This window comes from Myodes glareolus, chromosome 1, assembly GCF_982192425.1.
Source record: "Myodes glareolus chromosome 1, mMyoGla1.1, whole genome shotgun sequence".
Lineage (NCBI taxonomy): Eukaryota > Metazoa > Chordata > Mammalia > Rodentia > Cricetidae > Myodes > Myodes glareolus.
This window is the reverse complement of record NC_142026.1, coordinates 50,207,918-50,227,750: the sequence shown is the minus strand read 5'-3', so window position 1 is coordinate 50,227,750 and position 19,833 is coordinate 50,207,918. Positions and strand designations below refer to the sequence as shown.

The window sequence follows — 19,833 nt, the reverse complement described above, 5'->3', positions numbered from 1 at the left end:
ACATAATGCTTGAAAAGATTGTTAACACTGCCAAATTTATAGGTGGAGGATAATTGTTCATGCCTGGCTGCCCAGACCTGAAATGATTACATGAAAACAATATTAATTAAAACACTACTTGGCTTTTTACCTCAGAATTCTTTTTTTTGGGGAGGTATTAAGACAGGATTTCTCTGTGGCTTTGGAGTCTGTCCTGGTACTAGCTCTTGTAGACCAGACTGGCCTCAGACTCACAGATATCCACCTGCCTCTGCCTCCCTAGTACAGGGATTAAAGTTGTATGCCACCACAACCCAGCTAGCTCAGAAATCTTATTAACTCTGACATCCGAAATTAACCCATTCCTATTATTTTGTATTCTACCACAAGACTTGTGATTTTCCAGTAAGCTTCCACGACATCTGTCTTCTTCAGCAAATACATGAAATCCGACTCCACTTTCTTTTCTCCTCTATCTCTGCTTGGAATTCCTGCCTTGCTCTAATCTGCAAGGTTATAGACCCAAAGCAGCTTCTTTATTAAACAATGGTAACAAAACACATTCACAGCAAACAGAGGGGAATCCCAAATCACTGTGTAGCTGATTATAAGTGTTTGGTTAAAGATCTTACCAAATACTTTATAATAAGAAGTCCTCAGTATCTTTTTCAGGTAGTCAATGTCTAAAGTAATATGCAAAGATTTTAACAGATTGTTGCATGTAAAAAGTTTTATTACTATATAAAGTACAAAACATTATCACAATGAATACATTTATAGGGTTCCTCTGCAGTATGATTTTTCTCATAATTTTGATTATTCATACATTCAAAGCTTTACCACTCTTACGATTACATTCACAGAGTTTATCTCCAGTGTGATCTTTCATGCATTTCAAGACTACTGTGAAGTGAAAAAGCATTACCACACTGATTACATTCATAGGGATTCACTCCAGAATGGCTTCTTTCATGAATATGTAGATGACTGTAACATGCAAAGGCTTTACCACACTCATGACATTCATAGGTTTCTCTCCAGCATGTTAGTTCATGTCTTTGAAGATGACTATGATAAACAAAGCCTTTACCACACCAATAGCAGTCATAATGTTTCCCTCAAGTATTTGTTTTAGAGACGAGTATGACATACAAAGGCTTTACCACATTGATTACACTCATAAGGTTTCTCTACAGTATGGGTTCTTTTATGCCTTTGGAGACTACTATGAAATATAAAGGCTTTGTTTCTAGCCAGTATGGCTCCCTTCGTGAATTTGTAGATGACTGTATTGTGCAAAGCCTCTACCACACTGATTACATTCATAGGGTTTCTTTCCAGTATGGGTTCTTTCATGAATTTGTAGATGACTGTATTGTGCAAAGGCTTTACCACACTGATTACATTCATAGGGTTTCTCTCCAGTATGGGTTCTTTCATGAATTTTAAGATGACTGTGACATGGAAAGGCTTTACCACATTGATTACATTCATAGGGTTTCACTCCAGTATGGCTTCTTTCATGAATTTGTAGATGACTGTGTTGTGCAAAGGCTTTATCACAGTGATTACATTCATAGGGCTTGTCTCCAGCATGGCTTCTTTCATGAGTTTTTAGATGGCTGTGTTGTGCAAAGGCTTTATCACAGTGATTACATTCATAGGGTTTCTCTCCAGTATGGGTTCTTTTATGTCTTTGTAGATTACTGTATTGTGCAAAATCTCTACCACACTGATTACATTCATAGGGTTTCTCTCCAGTATGGCTTCTTTTATGTATTTGGAGACTACTGTGGCATGCAAAGGCTTTATCACAGTGATTACATTCATAGGGCTTCTCTCCAGTATGGGTTCTTTCATGAATTTGTAGATTACTGTGTTGTGCAAAGGCTTTACCACATTGATTACATTCATAGGGTTTCTCTCCAGAATGGGTTCTTTCATGAATTTGTAGATTACAGTATTGTGCAAAGGCTTTACCACACTGATTACATTCATAGGGTTTCTCTCCAGAATGGGTTCTTTTATGAATTTGTAGATTACTGAGTTGTGCAAAGGCTTTACCACACTGATTACATTCATAGGGTTTCTCTCCAGTATGTGTTCTTTTATGTCTTTGGAGATTACTGTCATATGTAAAGGCTTTACCACACTGACTACATTCATAAAGTTTCTCCCCAGTAGGGCTTCTTTTATGTCTTTGGAGACTACTGTGAAATACAATTGCTTTACCACACTGATTACTTTCAAAACGCTTCTCTCCAGTATGTGTTCTTTTATGCCTTTGACAGTCGTGGCATGGAAACGTTTTACAACATTGATTACATTCATAGGATTTCTCTCTAGTGTATGCTCTTTTATGCATTTGAAGATGATTGTGTTGTGAAAAGGCTTCACCACACTCATTTTCTTCATAGGGTTTCAAACTAGTATGTGTTTTTTCATGCCTGTGAAGATGACTGTCACATGCAAAGGCTTTAACACATTGAGTGCATGCAGAAATTTTCTCTCTAGTTTGACGTGTTTCATGCCTACAATGATAATGGTACATGTGAAGACATTACTACATTTAATACATTGTTGATTTTTTTATCTGTATAAATTAATTTTACAATTTAGTCCTATTTTAAAGAGGAATTATATGTTGAGGTTTTATCAACATGTTTACAACCTAACTTTTCCCCTTCATTAAGGCTTGCTTTTCATCTTTGAAGATAACTGATACCAGCCTTTATTACATGGTTCACATTTACAGAATCTTTTTTTCTCTATGAGAATTATCATGCATTTGAAGAGAACTGAAAAATCTCAGAGCTTTCACACTCATTGCATTCATAAAGTTTCCTACATGGTGAGTGATATTATATTTGCTAAGTGAACTAGGACAAAGAATTACACAGTCCTAGATTATTAGTGTAATAGAGAGTTTTAGAGAAATACTTATCACATTTTCAACATCTATATCTTTTATAATATGAATAATATGAAATAAATGGATTGGCAGTTTCACAGTTTAGCTCTCATTGTATTATGATTCAAATGGTAATATAGGTCAAGACATTGTTTCCTTGACTTCTTTCTTAAAAGAATGACTTGCAAATGCAGTTCTCCTATATGAAATTAAGGTATATGATTTAGTGAGAATTTAATAAACATCGATGTACTTTATTATTTACACTGTTGCTTTTCTTTAAAACATATAGGATACATTACAAATTCTTCAGAGGTACATTTGTATCAGGTTATACATGAAAATTACCTTTCATGTCTTCTAGAACTTTGACAATCTTCTTCAATATTATGGTCTTCCCAACTGTATCCTAAAAATATAGTGCCAGAAAACATATATGTTATATATTAAAAATTGTAAAAAATTTAGTTACCATTTGAAACAAACCTTACAACCATGGCTGATTTATTTACCCTATTCTTCTTTCTCAATCATATTACAAAAGAACATCAGTAACCAATGAATAGTTGTCCCCGTATTTGAAACATGAAAGATAATTCAGTCTTACCTATACTAGTAAGGTTCCTGTAGGTCTCCGCCATCACATCTTTGTAGAGTTTCTTCTGGGAAGGATCCAGCAAAGCCCATTCTTCCAAAGTGAAGTTGACATGCACGTCATCATAGGTCACTGCATTCTAAAATATCCCATACATGTAATCAACAGAAAGCATGAGTTTGATAACACTGTGAATATATACTTCTTTGACAGTATAATCATATAATTCTGGTGCCTTCCATACTTATTCCATGACATAGACATCATAATTCAATTACTGAGTCACTTTAGAAGCAAACTGAATAGGAGGTTCATTTTTGTCATTTCTGAACCCTTAGAATCGGATATCACCTTGCAAGAGAAATGCCTACTAACCACCAATAAATGATATGTAAATAGATCAAGAGTACAGAGTACAGATAATAGAAACTGTATGAATGATTAATTCCTAACTACAAAAAAAAATAAGATGAAAAAAGCTGGATGCATTGAATCACACCTCTAATCCCTGAACTCAGAATGCAGAGGCAAGTATATCTCTATCTGCCTCTGAGTTGAATACATGCCTAGGCCATGCAATCACTTCTAGGAAATCCAGGAATACATATTGTAGGCCCATATTTCTTTATGGTGTAGCAGCCAGGCTCTGAAGCCATTGGGCTGATCCAAAGTGATCATGTAGCCCTGCAGACAACCCATCTCTGCCTGACAAAGGTCAGGATGTTGTGTGATCCCTTTCTTTGTAATTTAGAGGATGCCTTATAGAGATTCTAATTTAAGCCTACTTGACTGATATTATACTCAGCAGACAGGTAGGTTGGGATGTGACAAAAGGCCATTCACCTGGTTGCCTAGGTGACAGAATGATTATGTATTTTCTCATCCAGTTTATGTATTGGTATAAAAGATGTTTGAAAAAATAAACTCGGGGAGATCTTCAGGAGCTCTTCAGGAGAGATCATCACAAGGAAGATGCCTGAGATACCCTTTTCCGTAATAATGGTGTAAGTTGTGTCTGGTTATTCCTTGTGCCTCTGTATCAGTCCAGTTAGGAAAAATCAATATTTGTTTTTTGAGCCACATGGGCTACAACATAATGGTGCCCAACGTGGGGCTGACCGCTGGACCCCCGAGACAAATGCTGAAAAAAAAAACAAAAAATACAAAAGACAACATTGTACTGACCACTAAAATCCATAAAAAGCCAAAAAAAGGACCAGACAAGAGACCATGAATGATGATTACTGAACTCCCAAGGGAGACCAGACAAAGGATGGAGGAGAATGCGAGGCTGATCCACATACCCCAAAAAGCAAGGAAGAAGGGACCAGATGCGAAAAACCCGCGAAAAAAAATCGGTAAATACATGAGTAATATGTGCTTAGATAACAAAATGGGACAATAAAATCAAAAATAAAAATTGTAAATATAAAACTATGGGATAAAAAAGTATTCATGTTCTAAACTAAAGGGAATGAGAGCAGAACAAAAACAGTAACAGTTATTAAGAATCTATATGATAGATACAAAATTGCAACTTTTATTGCTTGCTAAATGGGTAAAAAAGGTAAAGAAAAAATGACCTTTGACCCAAAAATCACCAAGTTACTGCTGAGATTAAGTATCCACATGGTCACAGTAGTCAGCTAATTTAACTCACCTGCAGATAAAAGACCAACAGGAGCAAGAGTAAATGTAAAAAACAAATTTAACCTCACAGAGTCTATAAAACAAAAAAAGGATTCAAAAAATTTTCCTAATTTTATGATTTACAAGTTAAAATAAAAAAAATAATTAAAAATCCAGCCACCAGAGCTCGAAAAGACAGTCTAACAAAGCGAGCCTATGTCCTACCCCCGTCATACAGCGCAGCTTCAACTGAAAAAAAAAGACAGGTTTAAATTAAGGTAGCCTCTAGGATAAGCAGGTTAAAATGCTTCATTTCCATTTCATAATTTTGCTTCTTCGTCAAAAGTCTGCTGTTTGTAGGCAGGTAAATTCATATCCAAGATGGATTGATTTCAGTACTATAGCTCTGTAATAAAGTTTAAAGTCAGAGTTTATAATGTATTCAAAAGTTGCTTAATTGTACAGGGTTTTAAGATTATTTAGTCTATCCTGAGTTTTTGTCTTTTTTCATAAGATGGAGGACTTTTTTTTCAAAGTCAAAAAATTCTGTTACAAGTTTAATGGACATTTGCTTTAAATTTGTAGATTGCTTTCAATAATATTGTCAATTTTGCGATATTGACACTGTCTTTATAAGAAAATAGGAGCTCTTTCCATTGTCTGATGGCTTAAATTTCTTCAAAGATTTAAAGTTCTTGCTATACAGGTTTTTCAATTTGTATGATTAGAGTCACTCAAAAATATTTTATGATAGTTATGGCTATCTCATTTATCAGGTATGTAAAAGAGATACATTTGGGTTGTTTTCAGATTCTATGTATGATAAAATAATCCTGCTATAAACTTAGTTAAACACATGTCCTTATGACAAGGTTAAACATCTTTTATATATAGGCCCCAAAAATATATAGCTAAGTTTTGAGATGATTTGTTGCCTAATTTTCTAAAAATTCGACATACTAGGATACAGGCCAGCTGTGCCAGTTTACATTTCCACCAACAATGGAGAAGTTTCTCTTAAACAGAAGCTGTAAACAATGTTTTTGATTTTCGTCATTTTTACAGGGTAAGGTAAAATCTCAGAGTTGTTTTGATTTACCTTTCTCCAAAGGTTAAAAATGTTATATTTAAACAATTTTTAAATGTCTTTCAGTCATTTTGGGGTCATCTATTAAGAGTTTTCAGTTTAGGTCTGTTATATATACTCTTATTGGATTAATTGTTCTTTTGATGACTAATTTCTGGAGTCCTTATGTTTTTAAAATGGATTGGTAACTTAAAAACTCTTAATAACTTTCAGAAGTTGTTAAAAAATATACAATGGGTAAGGCCTTATTTAAGGTTTCCTACAGGAGACCTCGAGCCTTTAAATAAAATACTTAAAGGACACAACGATCCAAATTCTAACAGGCAGCTTTCAAAAGCTGCCAAACAGACTCTCTCATAGATAAAACAGGCTCTACAAAAACAACAGATGTGCTATATCGATTATAACCACACATGACAGACACGTATTTTATATAAAAACTAACAATAAAAAATTAAGATATTGTTTCAACAGATTCAAAAAACCATACAATATAAAAAGTTACCATGTTTTAGGAAACATATAAAAACACATTCAAGTCTTCCTGGTTCATTAGCTAAGGTAATGCTCTAGCTGACAAACTTACAAAAATAATTACTACATCTCAAGTTAAACTTAAACAACAGTCACATGCTTTACACCATCAAAACCGCTTAAGTTTAAAGAAACAATTTTAGTTAGCCAAAAAAGCTACTCATCAAATTTTTAAACATAATAAAAAATGCCCACAATATCTACCTATGCCTCATTTGGGGGTAAATCCCCAAGGACTGATTCCTAACCATATATGGCAGATGGATACAACTCGTATTACTGAGTTTAAAAAATTGAGATATATACATATAACAATTGATACATATTCAAGATTTATGATGGCCACAAAACAAACTAAAAAAGATGCCAAGCATATAATAACTCATTACTTAAAATGCTTTTCATACATAAAAACCCCAAAGATAATAAAGACAAACAATGGGTCTAAATATGTTAACAAAGCTTTTCAAAGATTATATAGTCAATAAAATATTATTCATAAGACTGGTATTCCATATAATCCTCAAGGACAAAAAATTATAAAACATACACACAACTCCTTAAAAACACAACTCTAAAAAAATAAAGACGGGGGAGTTGTATCCTCAGACATCACACGATGCCTTAATCATGCATTGTTTACACTAAACTTTCTAAATACAGATGTCCATGAGCAATCAGCTGCGGACAGATTGTGGCATAATAGTACAAAAACCACATTTGCTAAAGCAAGGTGGAAGGACCCTTGCACTGAAATATGGAAAGAACCTGATCCCATCCTAATCTAGGGTCGAGGGCATGTCTGTGTTTTCTCATAGGATGAAAATCAAGCCAGATGGCTTCCAGAGTGACTAATTCAGTGCACTCAAAAGAAGGACAACAGACCTGAGGACAGCTTAGCTGACAACTGCCCACCAAAAGAAACAGAATGAGAAAAGCTCCAGGAGGAACCAGTAACCCAGCCCAAGGAGAGGAGCCTGATCCGGACCTGCAGCCTCCAACCTGCATCTCTGCAGGGAGACTTCAGACAAAGAAATCCTGCTGAGATGAGTTGACTGCAACATCTGCAGCTGGCTATGCTGTGAAACCTGTTGCTTTAGAATACAGATACAAACTAAACATTTGAATGTTCTCGGTTTATGGGACACAGAACTCATTTTAAATAAAATATTAAACCTAAGAACTAAGACCTAAGCCTTCCCCTCAGGAAAAGAAATACTCAATAAAAATTAACAAAAACCCCTCTTCACTTAACAAGGGGATAGACTAAGGGTTTAATAGCTACACAGTGACTGAAAACGGTATTATACTCTTAGCGGTAATGACCTGATATTTACAACTACATATAAGATGATGAAAAAAATCTGCTAATGACCAGTAATGCTAAATACATCAGTAATGACCAAAAAGAATATAAAATTATGGTAAACAAAAAATATGAAAAAGTTGGTAATAACCAACTAAATATAAAATAATAAATAATTCAAGAGTTGGTACTGACCGACTAAATATAAAATTATGATGATTTAGAGCTGATACTGACCGGCTAAATATGAAATTATAAAAATAGGAGAGCTGGTACTGACCGGCTAAATATAAAATTATAAATTAAAATATTAAAGATCGATATTGACCAATAATATAAAAAAATCATGGTTGTAAAAGGTTACAACTAAAAATTACTAAAAAAAGAGGTTATGATAGTAAATGTTAAAAGTTGATACAAATGCTGAGAGCTAAGTGATGTTCTATACCAGCGAAAAAACCATTTTCAACTCAGACAATTATACTCTCCTTTAAAATGAAAAAATATAGCCTTTGGGAACATAATTATTCATAAAGCATTATGATATATTCTAACAAAAGATATGGCTGATATACAGGGCCTAAAAAGTATATTTCTCTCCACTAATCTCTTTTCTTTTCAGAGATCAACAGTCAATGACAGATTTAAAGCTTCTTCTCTCCAAATGCCTAAGACAGGGACTAGCATATATAAATGCCTGTTCCAAAGACAAAAAAAATTGGATAAAGAGGACTTTGCCCAAGTCAGGCATAATCCATCTGTCCTGTTGCAAAAGCACAGAAATTATTAAAATTAATAAGAGAGAATGGATTGTAGGCCCATTTTCCTTTATAGTGTGGCAGCCAGGCTCTAAAGCCATTGGGCTGATCCAAACTGATCACATAGCCCTACAGACAGCCCATCTCTGCCTGACAAAGGACAGGATGTTGGCTGCTCCCTTTCTTTGTAATTTAGAGGATGCCTTATATAGAGATGCTAATTTAAGCCTATGTGACTGCTAACACACTCAAGAGACAGGTAAATGCCAATGTGAGGAAAGGCCATTCACCTGGTTGCCTAGGCAACAGAATGATGATGTATTTTCCCATCCATTTTATGTATTAGTATAAAAGATATTTGAAAAAATAAACTCAGGGAGATTTTCAGGGGATCTTCAGGAGAGATCTTCAGGAAAAAGATGCCTGAGATGCCCTTTTCTGTAATAATGATATAAGGTATGTCTAGTTATTCCTTGTGCCTCTGTATCAGTCCAGTTAGGAAAAATAGATATTTATGTTGGAGCCACATGGGCTACAACAACATATTAAATATCTGTTTCACATGAAAAAAATTAATCACACAAACATAAAAGATAGAAATAACTCATGATTTTTAATGCAGCTTCAACAAAGAGCTATGCATTTACTTCAACTCTTTATTCAGAAACCTGAAGTGCCCCAATATAAACTGCAACATAAATAAGATTTTACTAAAAGGTATTGTGTGTTCAAAAAGTTACAAATGGACAAATGAAAACAATAGCAATTAATAAGCTGATTACAAATAATCAACACAGAGCAGGAAAGATGGTTCAACAGTACAGAGTCCTTCTGGTCTTGCATATAGGTGGGCTCATGGGGGATCATAACTATCCATTATTCCAAGTTCAGGGTTTCTAGTACCAACTTTTGATCAATATAAGAACCAGGAACTCACATGGTGCATATCCATGCAAACAGGTAAAATACTCTTTTAAAAATAAAAATTCAAAACAAAAAAAACAGGCAGGAAGAAGGTTATGCACCTACAATCCAATGACTATGAAGGCACAGGCAGTATTAATGTCATGAATACATGCCATCCTACATACAACAATATAAAAACAAAAAAGCCAGGAATGCTGGGCTACTCTTAATCCCAGCACTTGAAAGTCAGAATCAGAGGATCTCTGAGTTTGAAGACAGCCGGGTATGTAGAGCTACTTTCAGGATAGCTAGGGCTACACAGACAAACCTAGTCTTCAAAGATAAACAAACAAAAATGAAATGATGGTTTTATTCCTATCAAGCATATGCTGTTGTACTGAGCTACACCCATATCTTGAATTTTAAAATTTTACAGAGTGTATCATTATATTTCCCAGGATGGCATGTATTCATGATTCTATATGATGTTGCTCCTGGGACAAGGAATTACTTTGTGTACTTCTTCCAAGAATTAAGGGCTTAGCTAGATGCAGTCTTACACTTGGAGCATGTTCCTAGGCTTCAAATGCACAGCCAAGCTCTTTCCTTTAATGGTGCTAAAATCTTTGATAATCTCTGCACTGTTTTTCACCACTAGACTGCCATCTGAAACTACCTAGTATTGTTTTTCTTCACAAAACAGACTTTTCTGATGTAGGATGTCCTTCTGTATGCTGTGAATATGTGACAGGGCACAATATAGCTGGCTGGAGAACCCAAACAGACACAGAGAGAAAGAAGGAGAATACAAGGAAACTCCATCAGTCTCAGGAGGATAAAGATGTGAAGTAACAAGTCATGAATCATGTAGAAAAGCAGATATATACAAACTATGGGTTATTGTTTAATTTAAATGTAAGAGCTAGCCAATAATAGCATGAATCATTGGCCAAATATTTATAATTAATATAAGCCTCTCTGAATGGTGATTTCGGAGCTGGCAGATGGTAGAGGAATTTGAAGCTACACTTATCATCTCTTTCTTCTTCATCTTTTTCACTGTAGACCTGAATAAGTCATCAGTAATAACCATCCAATAGAAGCAATATTTTGTACAGGAAATCAGTTTATTCCTTTGTAATTCTACCTACATACTTTCTCAAGACATGGAGAGACTAAGAAAGATTAGGACAAAAATATCACACAAATGATGTCGAGATAAATTTTTCATGAAGTCTTCTAAGCACCTGTGCTTATGTATCAAGCTAAGATCACCCGATGGGGCCGCAAGGAAAAAAGCCAGACTTGGGCTGGAAAGGCTACAGCAAGAGAAGGCTGTGACTGTTTTATTGAGGAAAATCAGACTTTTTATTTATCAAAAACAGAAGATAATGGCAATTTCTAGAATCACTACAGTTATAGCTTCCAGGATGATGTGGGATTCCCCTCTCTAAGCTGTGAATATATTTTATTCCCGTTGGTTAATACAAAAATCCTCTTTAGACTTATGGCAGCACATAATAGGGCAAGGTGGGAATTCTGAGCAAAGAACGAGGTGAAAAGAAAGGAGAGTCAGGGGGACACCGTGTAGCTGCCAAAGGAGAAAGACGCCGGATGGAATATTACCAGTAGGCCACAGCCATATGGCAATACACAGATTTATTGAAATGAGTTCATTTAAGATGTGTTACTTAATAAGAAACCAAAGCTATTGGCCAAGCAGTGTTGTAATCAATAGTTTCTGTGTAATTATTTCTGGGCATCCAGGAAACAAACAAACAAGCCTCCATCAACCAAATGGTGCCAAAAATGATGCAACTACATCAACATAAACCCAGAGAGAGTTAAAAAATAATTAGACACAAAAGAACAGAGTTATGCAAGACTTCTTGGTAGTCACCTATTTTTCCAGATGGGATTTGTTAGCTAGCAGCAAGGAAGTGTGCCACAGCTCCTGGCTTGTGCTGGCACAAATAGCTCTGACTCTTTTGGGAGGTACTGCACTTAAATAGGGTCTGCATGCAGCATGTTACAAATTGCTTAATGGAGACACAGGCATGCCATGTCTCTGGAGCTGGGGCAGAGAGAATAGTTTAGAGAACTGGCATAAATATACCTCTGCCATGTTGGATTAGTTAGAGCAAGCAGGCAGGGCTGTGGAGTTGGTCCTAGTCATGCCTGTTCAGCATTTTTAAAAAAGTGCTTCTGGTCAGAAAATAATTACAAATATGCAAAAAAGCCAGATTCATATCAATCACTTAAGCAGCAAAAACACAAACATGAACATAGATATGCCAGTAAATGGAAAGAGGCAAACATCTAAGAGAAGGAAGAGAAAACTAAAACTGTCTCTCCATAGAAACGTCCAAAACCAACAAAAACCCAAGGAGCTAATAACATGAGAAATCTGAATACAAAATTGGTGAGACCCTTTTTTCCAGAAAGTAATCAATATACTTAGATAACAATGAATAAAATTAACAACATAAATGGGTAGCACTAACAATCAAAGTCACAAAGACATATTATGCTCCTTTAAATAAAAACTACAAGATTCTAACCAAAATCAATCTCTTAAGAAATCACTGACCAGCACTCATCTGACAAACTTCAGTTCTTTATCCTTTACCTATAATAGAAAATGGCTTGGGTGAGGAGGGCTGTTTCACCAAAATTGGAGAGATTCACTTAAAACCTTCTCATATCTTAACTTTGTAGAAAATAGTTTTGACTACTAATAAAATCTCCTTGTCTTATAGTAAAGAAAAGGATGTCTATTAGGATCACTTAGACACCATTTTGCTCCCCCTGATTGATGACTGTCTGTACGTCTGCAATCAGAGTGAGGAAATGAAAACATTTTAAAACAAAATGCAAGATAACAGATTTTTAAAGAATCAGTGGACACTTAAAGCAACTTGTTTTAGTCTAATTTCTTTATAAATCACAAGCACTTTTGAAAACAAGTTTATTGCTATCTTTTGCAAATGTGTGTGCATGAGTGGGAATGTCTTCCATATGTATACCAGTAGCACAAAAAAGAGGGGTTCAGATGCCCTGGATCTCAAACGGTAGAGTTTTTAGCCTTGCAGCTTGAGTGTAGGTATCTGAATTCAGGTCACCTCCAAAATGAATATGTGCTGAGTCACCTGCCAACATTCATAATACCTTTTATCCAATAAACCTAAAGTCTCTCACAGATTAACAACAAAAGCATCAAAACCTAAACAAATAAAGAAGTAAATAAATGATCCTTGGAAACATGAGGCACCAAAATTAAGATGCTGTGTTTGGTAAATTTGCACCATAAATAAATACAGTACAATGGCATTTCCCACCAATATTTAACAGGAAAGCCGATTACAAAGCTACATTCATGTTGGAAGCACTCATAGTAATCAATGGGATTATGAAAAAATTGTACACATATTGACATAATATGACTTCTTTCTGAGTGGTGGTGGTACATACCTTTAATTCCAGCACTCAGGAGGCAGAGACAGGAGGATCTCTGTGAGTTTGAAGCCAGCCTGGTCTACAGAGCAAGTTCCAGGACAGGTTCCAAAGCTACAGAGAAACCCTATCTCGGGGGAAAAAATTACCACAAAGCTGAAAATCAAGAATGTGCATGGTATTTGGGAGAGAATAAAGAGGGTGGAAAGAAAAAGCCAAGAACAAAGGCAGGAAAATATAGTCAGCTAGTAATCAAAAGATTAAAGGAAACTAAGTCACGAAATGTGTGATCTTGACCAATGTTACCCAGCTACCTATGATTCTATGTGCATAAATTAAATAAATAAAGACTTCAAAATTTTCCCCAAATACTTCAAAGTGACTGTTAAACTGTTGTTTTTGAACCTCCAGCTACTGGTATTTCTTCCAGAGAGGCCCCATGCTCTAGAGCCCTCTCTGCAAATAGAGATGATCTCCTGCTAAGGTTCTAAAGCCCCTTAGACCTCCTTGTGTTTTCAGGTAAACCCAGCCCCACTGATGCTCAGTCCCCAAATAATGTAGAGTACTTCTGCTTCCTGTCAAATGGATTATAGCACAAGGTATAGATCCTGCTCTATCTACCTGCCAAACACCATACACACCTAAGAAACCTCTGCAGCTCAGAAACTCCCTTTGTTACCTGTAACTAAATATCACTGAATCACACCATTGCAGATGGTAGTAGCAAAAAATTAGAAGCATTTTAATCATGTATTGCTAAAAGACCATCAACATCACCATAGTTCTACCATCTTTTAAACTATTTGAAACATTTACAAGACAAACTTGAATGTAAACTGCAATATTCAGAACTTCTAGAAACCAGAGTATCAGTTTTCAAATCTGTCTTCCCACTGCACACCAAAAGCATGTCCCTGTGTGTACACTGGACAATGGTCTTACAAGCACTATCACCTACCATTCCAGTGCTACAGAGTCTTCCTCTCCCCAGGAAATCCATACACAGGGAGGCTCAGAGGACAAGGAGCACTGCCCAGGTCATTACATAGAGCAACAGAACCAGAGCCTGGCTCATGATCCATCCAAATCACAGCAGAAATGACAGCTCAACAGACCTCTCCTGAACACCCTACACTCACTATGGCATAGTGTCTGTGTGGTCTTCCTTACAACTCATCACAACAAAAGTAGACAAGAATCCTGTAGAGAACCTGCAAGCTACCTACCACTATTCTTTCTGATTGCTAAGACTTCCCAGAGTCCCTCATTGGCTAAGGCCACCCTGCTGGGCCTCAGAATATTATCAGCTCCCCAAATGGGTGATTAGCGATCAAATGACTCAGACAGCACAGCACATCGTGTTCTGCCCTTCCAGCCCAGTAGGCAGGGTCCTAGTCCAGAAAGTTTGTGTTTTAGTAGACATTCATCCATTTTCCTAGAGCATACCCTGTTCCTCATCCAAAGCACATTCCATTACACACTCAATGTGCAGTGCAGCCAACCCATGGCCTCATACCTGGGAAATCCTACAGCCAAACACAGGTCACATTCACAACTGTTGTTAAAGAAAAATGGGCCATGACTTAGAAGATAATAAGGGGTCATGGTAAGGCTTGGGGACAGGAAAGAAAATGTGGATAGATATAGTTATAATCTCAAAAAATTATTTTGAAAAGTTGAAACAGGATTTATGGCTACATGCTTCAGAAACTAGGGGTTTATATTAGAACACATCAAAGATTTCTAAAACCTTTTATCTCAGGTTTTTTATATTTAAAACAAGCCCTGTTAGGCAGGGCCATATATTACTCAGATCTATTTTGGTTGAACTACTGCAACTGCAGCAATTTGGTTTCATGCGAAAGTCAGTTCTTTATCCAGATTTTTGATAGCCCTGGCCTGTGGCCACCAGGACATTTATGGGGCATCTTAGTTGATTACCTAATTTCTAATTAGGTAATTAGTACATAGCTAAAAACATTGATTATCTCAACTACCGATGAAGTAGGAAAGTTCTCATCCACTGTCCTGTCTCTCCCATTCTGCACTGTGAATCTACCAGCTTCAATCTTGACCTATGTACTCATTTCTTGCACAGATCCCTCTTCATTTATAAGCAAGCACTAAAAGACAGAGATACTGGAGGTCACTCATTAGTTGGTCTATTTTTCCTTCCCACAGACCAGGCCCGGTCCTGAAGGAGTTGCAGGTCTGTCTATCCAGCACTGTGCAGCAGAGGCAGGATTAGGTGTTTAAAGCAAGTTTCAGAACCTTAAAGTTCTTGTCAAATAGATCATTCACTTCCTTGATTAGAGTTACCTCAAGATACTTTATGCTATTTGTGGCTATCGTGAAAGGTGATGTTTCTCTGATTTCCCTCTCTGCTTCTTTATCCTTTGTGTATAGGAGGACAACTGATTTTTTGGAGTTGATCTTGTACCCTGCCACAGTACTAAAGGTGGTGATCAGCTGTAGGAGTTCTTTGGTAGAGTTTTTGGGGTCGCTTATGTAGACTATCATATTATCTGCAAATAATGAAAGTTTGACTTCTTCCTTTCCAATTTGAATTCCTTTGATCTCTTTATGCTGTCTTATTGCTATTGCTAGAACTTCAAGCAGTATATTGAAGAGGTATGGAGAAAGTGGACAGCCTTGTTTTGTTCCCGATTTTAGTGGGAAGGCTTTGTCCCATAGCCACACTGATGAATATCTTGCATATCACCATAGAACCTTCATCTGGCGATGGATGGAGATAGAGACCTATATTGGAGCACTGGACTGAGCTCCCAAGGTCCTAATGAGGGGCAGAAGGAGGGAGTACATGAGCAAGGAAGTCAGGACAATGAGGGGTGCGTCCACCCACTGAGACAGTGGGACTGATCTACTGGGAGCTCACCAAGGCCAACTGGACTGGGACTGATGGAGCATGTGATCAAACTGGTCACTCTGAATGTGGCTGGCAATAAAGGCTGACTGAGAAGCCAAGGACAATGGCACTGGGTTTTGATTCTACTGCATGGACAGACTTTGTGAAAGCCTGATTTGTTTGGATGCTCACCTTTATAGACCTGGATGGAGGGGGGGTGGACCTTGAACTTCCCGCAGGGAAGGGAACCCTGACTGCTCTTAGGACTAAAGAGGAAGGGGGAGGTGGGGAAGCAGAGGGAAAAGGAAGGTGGGGGAAGAGGTGGAAATTCTTAATGAAGAAAAAAAGGCAATTTCTAGTTACATAGCATGAGGCAACAGGATTATAAGCTCAAAGTCTCCCACACAAGTATTGCAGAGCCTCCCCCTCACCCAAGGAGTCAACACTCAACAAATCTCAGAGACCAATGGCCACTACCCAGGTCACCACAGAAATTAACAGACCCTGTCTGGCTCATGGTCCATTCCTTTCCAAGCAGCTCTGAAAGCTCAGCCAACCTGTTCTTCCTGGTCTGGGGACAGTGGCCCCTACATTCACCATGGCATGGCTTTGTGGTCCTCCTTACAGCTCCCTTCAGCAGAACAAGAGAATCCTGGAAAGAACCTATAAGCTACCTCTGACTGATACTCCTGATTGCCACGTAGAGTCCTTCGTTAGCTTGAACCACCCAGCTGGGCTTCAAGACACTAGCAGTTACCATACTGGGTGAACAGAGATCAAATGTCTCTAAGAGCAAAAACCCTCCAGGTGTGTCCTTCCACACTATGCTGAGACAAGACACTAATCTAGGAAATTTGTAGTTTAGTAAAATCCTCCATTCTCCCAGAGCACTTTCTGTTGTTCCTCCAAGGCACAGGGTCCTATGTGCGCACTTCAGAATTCCATTCATTAAATATACTTTTTAAAAAGCACCTCTTGGTAATAAAAGCAAAGAACCAGTAATATCCCTTTCATTCTCACATCTGCCGGCTAAATTCATGATGGGATTTTAAACAGGAAGCCTGCTGGGCTACAGACAGAACTCAAATGCAAGCGTGCTGACTTTGAAGCAAGAGCCGGAGCAGAGAAAAACATCAAAAAGCAACACAAATCTGGAATTCATCACAGCTTTCTTCCATAAGCCATAAAGAAAGACAAAACAAAAAAGCAAATTCGTTGTATAACCACAATTCAATTTGTCAAACTCCTATGAAGAAGTTTCATTTAATTATGTATATATAACAAGAAAAAAAGTTCTTCCACAAACACGCTCAAGCTTACAATTATCAAGAAAAATGACAGAAGTAAAAGCAGGAATATTAAACACAAGTCAGGAAGGTCAACTTCTGTTTCTGCTTTTGAGTAACAAAATCACCATATAGTAAATACAACACCTGCACTGAATGGCAACTGCTGGTGTGTTTACTTGATCAGAAACTGAGACCAAGAGTGATAAAAAGCCCTATGGAACACCATCTGGAGCACGCCCTCGTGCTCACTAGCGTGTCAGTAGCTTCTGGAGCACAGCTCATAAACCCAGCAGTCCTTGGATAGCTGCAGTCAATGGATCGCTCGTCTTGAATGTACCCATAATTCAGTTTCACTTACAAATTGCAAACAAACTCATTTCTTCAGAAAAATATCTGTTTGGCATCTTCTGGACTTTGTTCCATTGGGCAATATGGACATTTTAATTTGCTACCATTAAACATTTTATTCAGGGCATCTCTTGATATAATATGGCCACAAACCAACTTCATGGGTGGATTGTTATCTGCTGTTTGCTGACGAAGAATGGGGCAGGCAAACAGGGAGTGATACCAGCACTTTTTACCAAGGTCCATTTCAATAGGTAATTCGTCTTTCTGGTTCCAAACTCCAGCACACTCTCTCTGCTCAATCACAGCTTTAATGTTAATTAGTGCGGGCAGTGACACACAACCTGCTGAGAAACTGGCACTGAGAGGAGACTCCACAGAGAGCCCCAGGAGGACACAAGCATCCCGTGTAAAGAAGTCACAGATGTCAGCCCACTGATTTGCATCAAGTAGGTGAACAGATGGTGAATTCTCAATTCCTTGTCTTGGGTACACGAGGCTTCCCATCAATACCTGAATGTCTTTTTGATGATTCTGAGCGAATGGCTGGAAAGTTTTTGCACACTGTAAGGTTTCCTGCTGATTTGTAGTTCCACCCATTAACAAGCTAATAAAGTACAGTCGGTGTAGCTTAAATTCCAAGGAGCTGTTCTGGGCTATGAGCATTTCTCGGTTGAATACTGCCCACTCGAGAGCAGGTCTCAGAACTCTGACTTTTAATGCTTCTAATATTCGATTTAACTCCACAAATGGTTCTTTTTGACTTGGGTCCACAGACCGTCCAGATTCCTGGCAGAGCTCCTCAGCTACATCCAGCATTTCTTGTCGGAAGAAATGCTTCCATCACCATCACCTCGTTGAGAAGTCGCTGGCTATCTGCCTGCCAGCAGCCATCTAGTCCCACACTGCTAATGTCAGAGTCAAAATTCTTATCAATGGCTTTTCCAACTCGAGAAACACTGCTATGGATGTCTTTGTGATCAGAGGCCAACTTTTGAACAGTGTCCTTTATTTTTTTGCAGCACTTTGTCAAAACAAGTGACAGTGTCCCTGATAATTCAGCATCTTGACCGTGGCTCTGCAGGATCTCGTGCTTGAGGCCGCCGGTGTAGTCGATGAGCTAATCCAGGCCACGCTCGCACAGCTGTCCATAGCCCGAGAACTTGTGCAACACCTTCTCCAACTCGCGCTCCACCGTCAAGCACTGATCCATGCCACGCTCGGTGGTCCGCAGCGATTCGGCCCGGGCCCCACCGAGGCCGCGTCCTGCTCCTCGTCCCACAAGGCGGCGGGTGGCGTGGGAGGCTAAGGTAAGGCGGGCGCGCCACCGCGGCGCCGGGGGAGCCCCGTGTAGCCCGTGCCCGCCAGCCCCGTGGCGCCCCGACCCACCGCTCGTACTCTCTCGCCTGCCCCACCCGGCGCCGAGTCCCGCCCCGGGCCCCCTGGCTCGCTGCGTTTCGCTGCCCCCAAGCAGTGCCGCCAATTGCTTTTGTTTTCATGGGAACCGGCCAATGACCTGGTTCTACCGGTGGGCACCAAGAACCACGGCCCAGGAGCGGGAAGCGAGCCTCCCTCAGGAGCCAGCAATGGTATTTCAAAGCACAGTCCCATTCCCAAATCTCTGAACAGGCCCAGTAAGCATAGTCAAGTTGCTCAGCCGCTGCCAGCCAGCTCGGGAATTTCAAAGAGCATGCAGATTCATGCATGTTCACGCAGACCCTACTGGGGCAGGCAGGACCAGCAGGACCAGGCAGAAACAGAATGAACTCTGCATCTGGTCACCAGCTCCCACCTGGCCAGAGGAGGATGCAGCACACTGTCTCCCATGGTTCAACTAACCGCTTCTCCCGGTCTGAGAATAGCCCCAAACTCACCACATCGTGGTTTTCCAACTTGCCCATGCTCCTTGCTCAGCTTCCTGCACTCACAGCAGAGCACACAAGACCACTGCTGCTGACTTCTCTTCAAAGTCAAGCTTGAAAATGGCTGACACCGCCGGAAGAATCCTGCACAACTTCTGACTGGCAGGTCACCTGGAGGATCTGATTGGCTAGTGAGGCCTGAGCGACAAGAGCACCTCCCATAGAGTTACACTGTACTTAAAGGCATAGCTTAGCAGGGTGGTGATGGTGGTGGTGGATGCCTTTAATACCAGCACATGAAACGCAGAGG

At 38.7% G+C, this 19,833-nt stretch overlaps 1 protein-coding gene and 1 pseudogene across 2 annotated transcripts; both read right to left on the bottom strand.

The window, feature by feature from the left end:
- Positions 1-707: 707 nt before the first annotated feature.
- On the bottom strand, positions 708-19,673 carry LOC148123331 (zinc finger protein 431-like). 2 transcript variants are annotated; one of them, XM_087906184.1, is made up of 4 exons: positions 19,536-19,673; positions 3,498-3,624; positions 3,239-3,299; positions 708-2,510 (listed from the first exon to the last, which is right to left on the bottom strand). In XM_087906184.1, the coding sequence occupies exons 1-4, from the start codon at positions 19,560-19,562 to the stop codon at positions 1,229-1,231; spliced, it is 1,497 nt and encodes a 498-aa protein (XP_087762310.1). In that variant the 5' UTR covers positions 19,563-19,673; the 3' UTR covers positions 708-1,228. The 2 variants fall into 2 exon arrangements, with proteins under 2 accessions (XP_087762310.1, XP_087762311.1); XM_087906185.1 differs by having other exon boundaries at positions 2,368-3,089.
- LOC148123332 (E3 ubiquitin-protein ligase RMND5A pseudogene) lies at positions 17,532-18,896 on the bottom strand (annotated as a pseudogene).
- Positions 19,674-19,833: the final 160 nt, after the last annotated feature.

Excerpts from the sequence above, each read along its gene's own strand:
- LOC148123331 (XM_087906184.1), bottom strand. The coding sequence starts at position 19,562 with ATGGGCAAGTTGGAAAACCACGATGTG. Across the intron at positions 3,625-19,535 it reads AGTTGGAAAACCACGATGTG|AATGCAGTGACCTATGATGA; the intron begins GTGAGTTTGGGG and ends GGGATATTTTAG. Across the intron at positions 3,300-3,497 it reads CAGGAACCTTACTAGTATAG|GATACAGTTGGGAAGACCAT; the intron begins GTAAGACTGAAT and ends CTATATTTTTAG.